Source organism: Lynx canadensis, chromosome X, assembly GCF_007474595.2.
Source record: "Lynx canadensis isolate LIC74 chromosome X, mLynCan4.pri.v2, whole genome shotgun sequence".
Taxonomy (NCBI): Eukaryota; Metazoa; Chordata; class Mammalia; order Carnivora; family Felidae; genus Lynx; species Lynx canadensis.
The window spans coordinates 4,208,546-4,222,688 of NC_044321.2; the positions used below are offsets into that span (position 1 = coordinate 4,208,546).

At 45.2% G+C, this 14,143-nt stretch overlaps 1 protein-coding gene across 5 annotated transcripts in view; it reads left to right on the forward strand.

The window, feature by feature from the left end:
• STS (steroid sulfatase) overlaps positions 1-14,143 on the forward strand; it is a 163,368-nt gene that overhangs the window by 129,991 nt on the left and 19,234 nt on the right. For all 5 annotated transcript variants that reach the window (XM_030306408.2, XM_030306410.1, XM_030306407.1 and 2 more), the window contains exon 9: positions 10,502-10,661. In XM_030306408.2, coding sequence (XP_030162268.1) covers positions 10,502-10,661 — 160 coding nt within the window. The remainder of the gene's footprint in view (positions 1-10,501; positions 10,662-14,143) is intronic.

The following is a 14,143-nucleotide window of genomic DNA, read 5'->3' on the forward strand; positions in this document are numbered from 1 at the left end:
CAGTAGAAATGCATTCAAATAATCATTGCCGTTTGGGTAGTAAAATCGCATGTGAAGAACGCCGCCTAAATCTAGTAGAAGGAGAGGGTAGAGTCACGGAAATAAGGATACGTGGAGGAATGACTGTGTATCTGTTCTGTCATCCTTAGAATTAGAATAATATGATTGTTGTAAGACGAATATCATGGGGAACTTTAGTGAGGATTACAAAGTCAGTGCATGCCAAGTGTTTGCAGGAGCACCCAGTACGTGCAGGGTATTACCGTCCTCCACACGTGAGATCTGGGATGCTGTATATGTTATTTCACTCACATGTGCATCCACGGAGCCTACAACAGTGCCTCACATGTTTTCAGAAATAATTTCTGACCAAATATATAACTGAAAAACAATACTCGAGCTTGGGTTGGAAGGATGCATAGTTTGAGGAGATATAGCTGGGAATGGAAGAGCATCGCTGCCTCAATAAATCTATTGGCATTGGCTGTTGATTGGATCCTGGGTTTGAGGGAAAGGAAGACGTGTCTTGTGTTTTTGGCTCACGTGGTTGTATAAACAGAGATTCCCTTTATGAAATAAGAGTCATGGCATGTAGAGAGGTGTATAAGATCATTTGGTGTAAGAAGAGAAGAGGGTCAAGGAACAAATCCTGAGGAACTCTTACCTAAAAGGTGAGATAGACAGTGATGATATGGTAAAGGCCATATTGCCAGAGTTATTTGGGAAGTCAGAAGAAGACGAGGAGAAGAGAAGATTCGAGGAAAGGCAGGTTAGTAGACATGAATGGTGCTGAAGAGCCCAGTAAGATGAGGACATAAGGCCAATTATGTTCAGTAGCCACCAGAGACTCACAAGTATATTTTCAGTGGAGACGCAAGAGGCAAAGTCTGGATGGATGGATGGATGGATGGATGGATGGATGGATGAGAAATTTCTTGGGTTCTTTTGAAAAATTTGTCCATAAAGGCAGGCAAGCCATTGTAAGCAGGGCTTTGTCATGGGAAAGATTGGAGCATACTTGATGATCAGGGTCAACTTTAATGAGAGAGCTAACCCAAGGCATAACTGAGGTCAAATTGCTGAGAAGATCAAGACTTGTGGAGAACACATCCATTTTCATTGAGGGCTGATGTCTTACCGTGGAGATGTGAGCTCGCATAAGATGTGAACTCACGGCACTCAGTGTTTGGGTAAGAATGTGAGGGAAATAGTGTATTACGTGATCTGAGCCAGCAGTGAGGACCACATAGATAGGATAAGATTAGCAAGAACTCCAAACATCATAGTGCCATTTGCAGTGATTGGGGCTGTCCACGTGAGCAAAGAATACTGCAATTTGGGCCCCGTGTTGCAAAAGCCGTATCGGGGGTAAGGCTTGTGGTTGGATCCTGGGTGCTTGATTTACTCACGTTGGAGCCAGAGCAGATGGAAGCGACGTGGTCTCATGTGGTCTGTGGAGAGGGCGGCTGGGGTTGTGTGGAGGAAAAGTGGCAGGAGAGCGGGAAGGATGTGGCAGGGGAGCATCAACTGAGGTCTGGACAGGCAGGGAGTTGAAGTACTTGGTGGTGATGAGCTCATTTTCCTGCATGAGATGGAAGGTAAGGTTCTCTTCTGAGGCTGGTCAGGCTCTGGAGGAGGGGACTTACGGAATGCAGTTGATAAGGGAAATGAAAAGTCCTAGCAACATTGACGGACGAAAAGGAGGTTGGAAATAGGAATTTCAAATCACTTCTATAGGATAGTCTTTTTTTTTTCCCCAGCCATACTCCTCAGGGATTAATCCATGATTTCATTCACTCAAGAAATATATTGGACCCTATAATTTGGAAAATATTATGATGTGGATTTCAGTTGATTAAACACTGAATTAGAGTTTGTTTTCAAGCACTCATGGTCCTGCTGGGATGATAAGACGTGCACAGATTTGATTGTCACACATCCCATAAACGAGGAGCTTGAAAACTGCTAAGGAAATGGACAGTAGGAAAACATCACCTGCAGTGGGGCTCGTGGGAGGCTTAATTAAATGGGAGGGGCGTGTTGTCCAGGATTTTGAGGATGTGTAAAATGATTTGGGGGTTGGGGAAAATCCTGGCAGAGCAGACATCCAGACACAGAACTTTCCAGAAGGCAAGAGGGGGCAAGCTGTTTCCTGGGGCACTTAGGTGAGGCTTAGCTCAACCAAAGTATGATGTTGCAGAAGCGGATCAGACCCAGAACACGGTTCACTTGGCGTTCTCTGCCACAGTCCGTGGCTTAGTTTTTCATCTTGTAGGAGATACTAAGAAGGTGTCCAGTTGAGGGAACAAATGCATCGTTACTAGAAGCCTCGCTGACATTTTGCCTCAATACTGAAGGACTTACTATTGTGGAATTGCCTGCTTGCTGCACTCAGCTGGACACAGAATCTAAATTCAGTTAACTCAGGGCAGGGCTCCGCTAGTTTTGGCATTGGGGCCGAATGGAGCCTGATGGCTGGTTTTGTAAATAAAGTTTTATCGAGACACAGCCACGCTTATTCTTCAAGGTCTCACAACGTGACAGCAGAAGTGAGTGTTGGGGAAGAAACCACGAACGTCAAGCTATCTCCTACATGACCCCTGAGGGAAGACGTTCCCCAACTCCTGTCTCCTACCTGGCCCCTGAGGGAAGATGTTCCCAACCCCTGTCTCCTACCTGGCCCCTGAGGAAGACGTTCCCCAACCCCTACTCAGATGAGTCAGCAGTTTCACGTTGCGCTCGAGGAGTTACGTGTAACTCTTCAGACTGAGTCAGTTCATTTTAAGGGTGTTTTTACAATGTTTTTTGAGCACTGATATCAGGAGAGTGTTGCACTGATATAGCCTGACGGAACGCAGATGATTCTGTCACGTCCATTCATTCCGAAGGTGTTTATTAAGAAATCACTTAGGATGACCAGGAGTAATGACGGAGTGCACCATGTTCCAGGAACTATTCAAGCTCACTCCAGAGATGAACACGTTCCTTCCCCACCATCGCTTGCAGGGTAGGTACCCCATTTCACAGCTGGGAAATCTTTGGTCAAGTGATGGCACCAGGTAGAGCTGTAACTTGTGGGCTTTGGTCCCTAGAATGAATAAGTGAAGAAAAGCTTAAAACATAGCATCTTGGGTGAGAAAGCATTGAATTTGTGCTTCTACCTGCATTATTGTGGTTTGTATGCATGCTGGGTATCCACGTTACACGGTCATGGAGGTGCCCAGGAGGAGAGAAGTGGCAACGAGATGATTTCACAAAACTCTGTGCTCAGATCAAGTATGAGAATGACTGGCATATGCTCTTGCCACTAAAAGTGATTTGACCTGCCAGGTGGCAGCATCAGAAAGGATAAAAATAGAAGCCTGGCCCAGAAGCAGCTGTTCTTGACAAGAGGCTTGGAGTAAATGGTGGCATTTTCTCTGCATGTGCCTGGAGAGATTGGGGAACTCAGCCATCCTTCCCCTGTGACTTCTCATCGTGGCAAAGTGCCAACTAGATGTTCAGTGTGCAACTTTGACAATTACTTGACCAAGTTGTAAATTTACTCCCTTTTTTCTCTGCTCATGCATTTTCAGGGGAAAGAAAGAGCAATCCAGATTTCTTACCCTGTTTTTCTTGTCTTTGTCCTGCAAGACATCTCCAAGTTTCCTGCCCCTGTTTGTCCTCCGTGACGCCACTCAGACTCTGTGGTGGCAGGGTGGGTGTTCCTAGGTAGCAGGCACCCCCCTTGTGGTTTCTGTGGACTCCCGGACTCCCACTCAGAGGCATCTGGCGGGACATCTTAGCTCTCCCTGCAGACCTGGAATTCCTGTTGGGTGAGATCCTTGTTCATATAACTGTGTTCCCTGTGGGGTTCTGAGAATCAAGAAAACCTAGCGTTCCATAGCCCAGATTCTGGAGCCCTACCTGGTGCCATCACTTGACCAAAGATTTCCCAGCTGTGAAATGGGGTACCTACCCTGCAAGCAATGGTGCGAAGGAACATGTTCATCTCTGCAGTGAGCTTGAATAGTTCCTGGAACATGGTGCACTCCGTCATTACTCCTGGTCATCCTAAGTGATTTCTTAATAAACGCTTTCGGAATGAATGGAGCTCACCACTGTAGATGCCGTGAACTTCACCAGGGATAATTGTGGCAGTGACTGGGAGAGTCAGCTGTCCTGTTTCAGCCTGATGGACGCATTTTGCACATAGCCTCTTCCATGGACCGTGGCAAGGGGGATAAGAGTGAGAGCTACACCATCTGACGACCAAGGCTATTTGCTCACGAACACATGCCTGGAAATGTGTGGTCATACTTAACCAAACAGGTTTCTCCCTAAGCAGAGTGTGCACGGAGTGTTACAGATTTTTTTAATGTGCATTTTTTTTTTTACCATTCTTGTAAAATAAAAGAAAAAACACTCCTTTTACAGCTTTAGAAAATTGCACGGGGTTCTGTTTATTGATCTATTTCCTTCTGAATATAAATTCAGAACTGTAAGATGAGGGTCTTTGGATGTTACACGTAGTGGGTTCATATTTTCCTGACAGAGCATCATGGTTCATCCCGAGTATGATAGTTTGTTATTAGAAAAGTAGCCTGGGATGCCACCACGCACGTGGTCCTGCCAGCCCTTACATCCAGGTGGTCAGCGAATGGCTGGGCCCCGGGAGCTGCAGACACACTGCCTCCCATAGTCCTGTACCTACCTACCTACCTTTCTTTCTTTCTTTCTTTTCTTTTCTTTTCTTTTCTTTCTTTCTTTCTTCTTTCTTTCTTTCTTTCTTTCTTTCTTTCTCTTTCTTTCTTTCTTTCTTTCTTTCTTTCTTTCTTTTCTTTCCTTTCTTTTCTTTCTTTCTTTTCTTTCTTTCTTTCTTTCTTTCTTTCTTTCTTTCTTTCTTTTCTTTCCTTCTTCCTTTTCTTTCTTTTCTTTCTTTCTTTCTTTCTTTCTTTCTTTCTTTCTTTCTTTCTTTCGTACCTTTCTTGATGGTGCTCAGAGCACCGCACCTGAGCAGAGCTAAGCCCCTTCGCTGCACGCAGAATTGTTGCCTCCAGGGGACTGTTTCTGGCTTGGAGCTCTTCAGGGGAATCTTAGATCTCTGGCAGGGTGTGACTTCTCTAGGTTTCCTCCAGGAGTTTTGTGGTGATTTCAGAGGAGCTGGACACCAAGCATGCTCTCATACCCTTTTCTTCCATCACCCGGAGGTTCAGGATCTCAGAGCAGAGTTCCCAGAGTAGATTCCTGATACTTGAATCATCATCTACACATACCTTGGATGAGCCTGTGGATTTCTATGGCACTGTCTACATTGTGTGTGTGTGTGGGGGGGGGGGGTGCCTGTATAAGTGGATAGGCATTTATGGAAATGGTACCGTTTATATAAATGGAAAGACTATTTGGTTTTCTTATGGTGAAACGGAGTCATATTTACAAAATAAATACAAGTATCTCCTTTGCTGATTTTTTTTCAGCTTTTTTTCAAGTACAGCTAATAAAAACTATATATATTTAAGATGCACAACTTGACGTTGGGGTGTATGTATACACTGTGAAATGATATCCACAGCCAAGTTATTTAACATACCCATCATTTCATACGGTCACCATTTTTTTCTTTTTTTTGTGTGTGTGGTAAGAACACGTAAGATCTCTCTGTTTTCATGTACGCAGTGATGCGATACGGTCTGGTTAGCTATAGCCCCCATGTTGCCCATTAGATCCTGGAACGTATTCAACTTTGTACCCTTTGACCAGTATCTCCCCATTTCCCCAGTCCCATGCCAATGCCAACTGTCATTCTGCTCTCTGTTTCCATGAGTTTGACTCATTTATCTTTCTGTGTCTGGCTTATTTCACTTGGCATGATGTTCTCCAGCTTCACCCATGTGGTTTCATGGCAACACCTCCTCCTTTTCTGTGCCTGGTGTTCCCTTGTGTGTGTGTGTGTGTATATAATTTCACATTTTCTCATTTATCCACTGATGGGCATTTAGGTTATTTCCATATCTCAGCTGTTGGGACCAAAGATTAGTGTTGGAGAGGTTGTGGAGAAAAGGGGACCCTCATGCAGTGTTGGTGGGAATGCATATTCGTGCGGTCACGGTGGAAACCATTATGGAGTTCCGTCAAGAAATTAAAAACAGAGCTCCCGTATGACCCAGCAATCCCACTGCTGGGTACACATCCAAAGGAAATGAAGTCAGAATTTTGAAGAGACATCTGCGCCCCATGCTCATTCCAAGACATGGAAATCTAGCCAAGACGTGGGAACTTGGGCACTTCCCAGTCCTGCTCCCATGTGGATTTGCAGCCAGGTGTCCCTGTACCTTCACCTGGTGAGCTCCAGGCAGCCTTGAACACTGCCTTTTTCCTTAAAGAAGATGCACCTGTTCACTCACTTCTGGAAGGGTAAAACAATGTGCCCGGGGTTGTGGTTCTTATTCCTGTAGTTCAGATTTGTCTTTCCGAGTTTCTTTTTATTTTTAATGTTTATTTATTTATTTGAGACAGAGAGAGAAAGAGAGTGAGCAGGGGATGAGCAGAGGGAGCGAGGGAGAGAGACAATCCCAAGCAGGCTACATGACTTCGGGATCTACCTGCCCTCAGCCCCTCAGGTGTTGCATCTACACAATGGAGAGTGATGGTAGCACCACTGTGGGGTAGGTGGAAGGATTCAGTGAGATGAAATGCATATTATAGACCATCAGAGTTTGCATCTATACATGGGGAGTGATAGTCGCGCCCTCGTGAGGTGGTTGTAAGGAGTTAGTGACAAAATGCAGGTCATAGTCCATATGGCATGGTACGTGATCAGTAACATGTAGCCATTAGAAAGAGTATGTATAAAACCCTGTGAAGTAATTCGTATTGTTCTCCCTGCTTTGTTCTAGAGAATGCCAAGTACTTAGTTAACCGGGGAAACACACGTATATTTATAGCATATCTATGTGTGTCTTTAGTAGTTTTTACTTTGGAGTTAGTATAGATTGACAGAGTTACAAAGATAGTGAGGATAGCTACTGTTTTCCCTGCACCCACCTTCGTCCAGTGTTAACTTTCTGCATAACCGTTGTTATTTGCCGAGAAATTAACTTTGGTACATCACTGTTAACCATACATTTTGCACTAAAGCACTCTTCTGTTTCAGAATCCAATCTGCAATGCCATGTTGCATCTAGAAGATATAAAATTTTAAAGGATTCTTTTTTGTTTTTGTGGTATTTTGGCCTACCTTCTGATTTATTTGTTTTATTTTATGATAACCAGTGGGGCCAGAAATATATACACTAGCCGTTAACTAAACAAGATCTTTATGTTAGGTAGCAAACTTATTTTGTTGTTCTTAAATTTACAGTGAAGTTCTACGGGCTTGATCTGGTCGAAGGATAAACATGAAAATCCCATGAGTTTTATCTAGAAGGATAACCATGAAAATTTTGTGAGCTTGATCTAGGAGGATAGTCCTGTGTGTATCCTATCAGCTGGATCCCGCAGAAGGAGAAACATGTAAAAATTATTTGATGTTCATCTAGAAAGATAGTCATGTGCATATTCTATAAGCTTAATCTTGCAGAAGGACAAACAGATGAAAATCCTATGAAGTTCATCTAGAAGGGTAGCAGGTGCATGTCCTTTGGGTTTGAACTTGAAGAAGAATAAGATTTAAGTCTATGATTTTCATTCAGTAGAATCGATTTAAAAAATTCCATGAGCTTAATCTAGTACAACAAAAGGTGAAACTTTTATGAGACTCACCTGGTAAGAGAAATGTGCATATCCTATGAGCTAAATCTCATGGAAGGACAAAGAGATGAAAAATCTATGAGTTTGATCTGGTAGGATAAGCAAGGGAAAATATTATGAGGTTCATCTAATGGAAGGATAAACAAATGAAAATTGTCTGAGGTTCATCTAGTAGAAGGATTTCGCATGTGATAAGCTGTGAGATTGATCGTGAAGAATAAACAGATGGAAGTCTTTGGGCTTGATCTAGTTGATGGATAAGCAAGTTTAAATTCTGTGGGCTTGATCTAGTACAAGGATAAACAGATGAGTCTATGAACTTGATCCAGTATATGGATAAACACGTTTAAAGTCTATGAGTTCAGATAAGCAGGTGAAAATCCTACTATCTTGATCTGGTAGAAGCGTAAACAGGTGCACATTCCGAGTTTGATCCAGTAGAAGGATGAGCAGGTAAAATGCTGTGAGCCCGGTCTGCTATTCGCATAAGCAAGTGACACTTCTATGTGCTCAATCTCGTAGAAGGAGAGTCAGACTAACTCACACCTTGAGGGTCCTCCTGAAGCTCTCTGAGCTACTGACAGCTTGAATAAATTATGGCAAATTATTTGAACTTCCCTATTCTTTGATGTGGTGTCTGTGATGCAAGAATAGTAGTATTTGTCAGATAATTACCTTAAGATCATGTTGAGAAGATATAGTGCAATACTTTTAACTTTTCCTGGGGGCCACCATGGAAACTGCAAAGGATAATGTGAATTTTTATGTGAGTCTACCCTGATGTCTATGCGTATAAAACATTTAGTGCCCAGAGTTTAAAGATCTTGCTTGTAGAGGAGTCCAGAGTCGTCAGCTACAATTCATTCTGCAATGGACAGAATTCAAAAACCAGCACAGTCATTAAAAACCAGCATTAAGAAGTGAAGCTTTGCTTCAAGATCCCTTAAACCTCTGTCTCCTGTATTCCATTTTTAAACTTAAAAAAATTTTTTTTACATTTATTAGTTTTGAGAAAGAGGCAGAGTGAGAGCTTGAGCAGGGGAGGGGCAGAGAGAGAGGGAGACACAGAATCCGAAGCAGGTTCCAGGCTCCGAGCTCTCGGCACAGAGCCCGACATGGGGCTTAAACCCACGAACTGTGAGCTCATGACCTGAGCCAAAGTCGGACGCTCAACCGTCTGAGCCACCCAGGTGCCCCAAATTTTGAAGTTTAAGTGGCACTCACGTCCTTTGTCAACCATGCATCGTACTCATGCGTTCTATTCCCGCTGCACGTCAGTTTATGTCTCAACTTGTTCATTTAATTTAACTCTTTACTTAATCTTACAAAGCTTGAAAAAGGTACTTTGAAGTAGCTGAACATCCATTCGCTCCCTTGTCTCCAGCCCAGCTTCCAGCGTGGTTATTCCTGTGGTGTTCAGCGGTGCTCAGCTCATTTTAGAGCCATGCTGAATTACTTCAGGCGAAAGCCGTGCATCCGGTTTTGCACCTGTCCCTGTGCTAGCTGCATGGCTGGGGGTCCGGCCCTCGCCTCTCTGGGCTCTCGTGCTGGCATGCCTATGTCCCTCCAGGTGCGTTGCTTGCAGGCCTCGGAGGGCATCTTGTCTGCAGAGCCACTCTGGACGGAGCTCACCGTTCCGTCGTCTCCCCACACCCCATTCACGCTCTACTTGCTTATGGTCAAGTCACTTCCTATGGGCAAAGCTGGTTTCTTCACCGAAACAGTAAGGGCTATCCTGCTAGCAAAAATAATAGCAGTGGTGAAAATGGCGATTTGGGCGCTCTTCTTCTGTTCCAGACACTGGACGTGACACTTGGGGTGATTCCATGCAATTGTCAACCTAATGTTGTGCTGGGGGAACTGAGGCACAAATGCCTGAGCCGCACAGCTGGCGTTTTCCTTTCCTGCGGCTGCAGTAACAAACACCGCAAATGCAGTGGCTCGGAACAACACAGATTATCTTACAGGTGTGGAGTTCAGATGCCCAAGGTGGGTCCACCTGTGCAAAGCTCTGTGTTGGCAGCCGTGTTCCTTTGTGAAGGCTACTGGGGAGAATATGTTTCCATGCTTTTTCCAGCATCTGCAGGCAGCTGCATTCGTTGGCGTGGGCCCCCTCGTCCATTGTCAAGGCCACCCTCGTACCACCTTCCAGTCTGTCTCTCACAAAAGATGGGGATTGTTTCTAAGGGCACAAGAATGCCATCAACTAAACACACAAGGAGCCTGGAGATTACTTCCTGGGAAGTTGGAAATCTTAGAAATGTTCAGTGGCAGAAACACAGACCAGTGGACTCACCTTAACTGGGAGACCCGGCCCACAAGTCCTGGTCCCAGCCCTCCAGAAAAATCCTGGCCTGAGAGATTTTGAGGATTTGGGCATGGACATTTTGGGGGACCGTTACTTTTCCTGCTAACCTGGTGAGAAGTAGAAATGGAATGTCAGCTTCGTGAGTCCATGGTCATTGACCTGAGTCCTCTCTCGCTGTGAGAGTAGAGTCGCCCTAGCTCATGACCACCGGGCAGTGCCAGCCGTGTGCCATGCATAATAGTGACCATGTCGTATGTGGTTTTTTTCACCCCATTGTATGCTCTGTTGCTTACAAAATTCTCACTGAATCCATGCAAGTAGAGCACTTTGTTCATCCAAATCACCCGCCCCGTGTTGGACGTTGAAGAGTGCGTTGAAATGAGCCTTAAACCAAGCTTTGAAAAGACATGCATCTTCCTGTTGTCTCTCTCTCTCTCTCTCTTTTATTTTATTTTGACGTTTTAGGGGGAAAAGCAAACAACTGGGAAGGGGGTATCCGGGTTCCTGGCATTCTTCGGTGGCCGGGAGTGATACAAGCCGGACTAGAGATTGACGAGCCAACAAGCAACATGGACGTGTTTCCGACGGTGGCCACACTGGCGGGGGCTCCGTTGCCTGAGGACAGGTACTGTGACTCAGACGCACGCGCTGTCGTCTCCCTCGCATCCACCAGGCGAGCGCATTCGGTTTGCCTGCATGACGGCGTGCTGTCTGTCGCCACTGCACTTCTCACCCTCATCCCGTTATGGGACTCACTGGCGGGGCCGCTGGTGTAAAAACGCTGTCAACCCCATTATCCCAGTGGGTAATAAACTCCAGGGTGTGGTGCAGTGGCACGGTCCTTGGCTTTCACGAACCGAAGGCTTTGAGCATGCCACTGACCCTGTCTCTCCCGCCGCGCCGTCCACGGGCTCTGGGGGTAGCTGGGCAGACGCCTCTTTTACCCCCCCTGCCCCCCGTGTTTTGCTCCCCTACCTTCCTTTTGGTCCCACTCAGCTGCTCTCTGCTGCAGCAGCAAGAAAGGCAGCTGGTTCTGCCGTTAACTGCCCTCCCTCCCAGCATGCCTTCAGTTAGCACGTTCTAAATGAAACGTCTTTCTCTTAAATTTAAATACAACTTCCTATGACATTGCCAATGGTTTCTTCTTAAGCGTTATTACCAATCTGAAGAGTTTTAAGGGAAGCACGCTGATTAATTGTTTTCATTAGTTTGGTGGCAGACCAGGCTCATGTCATGCAGGCGGGCTGCAAATTTTGTTTAAATCCCGCGGCCAGCGGAACCAAGAGGAAACGGGAAACCAGAGAGGGAAGCACAGCTTGGCCCGAGCTGAGTCCCGGGATAGGTTTGCTGATCTCCCATTGCTTTTAAGATTGTGTCACTGTTCACTCTTTCCTTACTATTCTCAACTTTTTTCTTGAGGCGTATCTTCTCCCCCAAACACGCGTGTGTGGATGCGCACGCACCACAGGCAGCTTCAGAGAGCTCAGCCCTTCTCAAACTTTGTGTTCTCAACCTCCATGTCCACTCTTGAGTGACTGAGGAACCCAAAGACGTTTTGTGTATGTGCGTTATGCCTATCAACCTTTATCCTATGAGCAGTTAAACCTGAAAAAACATTCAGCGCACGAGAGCGCCCAAGCCACATTCAGTCCGCGGACAGCAGGGATGATGACATCTCCTGCCATGACTCCACTGGCAAAGTCCACTGGGCGCTCCTGGAAGGGCAGTACATAGCACAAAGGGCACAGAACGTTGGGTGTTCACGCGAAAATAGTTTTGACCTCGTAGACTTCTTGAAAGGATCCCCCAGGGGTGTCTGGGCCACACTCTTGAGAGCACGTGGTGCTGTGCATGACAGCAGGTTGGGTTCAAATCTCGGCCTCACTGCTGGGTAAGTGTTTACCTTAGTGGGCCTTGATTCCTCACCTGGAACATGGGTTCAATAACAGCACCAACCTTGCAGGCTCAATGGGAGGACTAAAGTCACAAGAGCATGTCAGTGTTGGCCGTGCTCATTTAATGCGCATCTGGGACCATAGAATCATAAGATTTGAGGGCTAAAGGGGACTTTCAACATCTACTTTGTTCAAATACTCTTTTTCTGCCTCAATGACAGAAAACACGGCAGCAGAAAGTCATAAAAAGTCTTTCCTTATGTAAAGCCAAAACTCTCACTTTCTATCTCATCTACTCACTGGCCCTTTGTTCTGACCCTTGACGTAAAACTTAATCTTTCCTTAACTAGCTCACGCAGAGTGTTGAGGTGATTTCATTAATTACATTTTTCTCTCATGGCTCATAATATTAAAATCAGCACTGCTTTTGCTTTCCCTGTGTCTTTAAATGGGTTCGCATGTAGTTGTGGAAACACAAGGGAAGGAAAAGATCAGAGGCTGAGGAAAGTCCGTTAAGGGAAATCTTGCTGCTGGCCCTTCCCTCCCACGCCAATCTGAGGCTCACGGAGGTCAGTCTGTTTTCCTTGTTCGTGCGCATTGAAGAAGGAAGCGGCCTCCCTCTTCAGCAGGCCCACAATATTTGATGTGTGAGCCATCTCACCTATAAGAACTCCTCCACAAGATTGAAGATGCTTTTCATGGATCTCACGGATACTTTTTGGCCCAAGTCAATGTGACAGTACTGTCTCTGGGTTCAGGTTTAAGGCCTGATAAAATGCCACCGTAATCCTAGAGACTACTCAGATAAGAAAACTGAAATCCTTCCTGGAAATGCAGTTATCACACAATATCTTATTTAAATCACAGTGCAAACCAGGTCCAGAAAACATCCTTATACATCTCTGCCCTGGAGACTTGGAACATCTAACGGTATGATTCTCTCCCCGCGGGGGTGACTCTTTCCCCACCAGGGGCCATTTATCATTGCCTGGAGATATTTTTGATTGTCTTGACCCAGAATTACTGGCATCTGATGGCATCCAGAGGCCAGGGATGCTGCTAACCATCCTGCAAGATACAAGTCGTCTTCCCACAAGGAGGAATAATTCAGCCAATTATGTTGGTAGTGCTGAGGTTGACGAAGCCTGTCTGGAGGCTCAATTATTACTCTTTTATGGAAAATATTGTTACAATAGATTAACCTCAGCAAAACGGTTCAATGAAAGCATGTGGACCACATTCCCATATGGATATCCATCTATAAATGATACACAAATACCTACTCTTGAGAAAACAGCCTTAACTCTCTCCCAGAAAGATTGGTGGAAATCAGCCTCCCCGATTTCTTGCTTGAGCAGTATTAAATTTACACTCCTCAGGAGAATAAACTCACTTCAAGGGTTGAACCCGAGCTGTGTGACGGGAGCTTAACGAGGTGCCCTCACATCTTTCTGGTGTTTTGTTGCAACAGGAGGATTTCTGTTCAAAAGACCCCTAGCCTTCAGGTACAACCTTGTCGTTCTCAAGAAGTGTTTTGTGTCTGATAGCTGGCTTTCCTGCCCAATCAGAGCTCAATAGGAGATGAGAACCCTTCAGCGCAGGATTTCTACTTAGGTCAAAAGAGCAGTGGTCAGGGATACACATAAGAGGTTTTCGCTTTGCAAAGTCTCAGCGCTACGGCGAGAATCACTCTCTAATTTGACCCCGTAGTGTGTCTGTATGAGATTCCTGTCCACAGTGAATTTGCCTTCACACATACTTCAGTGATTCATTTGCATTCCACCACACAGGTTTATCAAAAGAACTTTTGGTGTCCACTACCCCAGGCGTATTCTGAAAAATCATTCCCCCCTGTGTCTCCAAATGAGCTGATTCTGGAAATAAATGGAGGGCAACCTGTGTGTGTGTGTGTGTGTGTGTGTGTGTGTGTGTGTGTGTGTGTATAAAGCATAGGCAACAGGGACTTACATAAGAAGAGTATAATAATAAAATGCATTAATTCATGAAAATGAAAGCCTTCCCATCAGGACATCTTTGCAAGCAGATAGACTATCACCATAGTAAGCCTGTGACCAAGCTCCTTGTTCTCAGATATTGCTGATAAAGAATTGCAACATGCCATAATTGGTGAAGCCTTTGGTAATCATCTAAATTCAGGCCGTAGCCCATTCAGCTGGGAGGAAAGAAAAGGGGGTGTTGACATCTTTGAGAA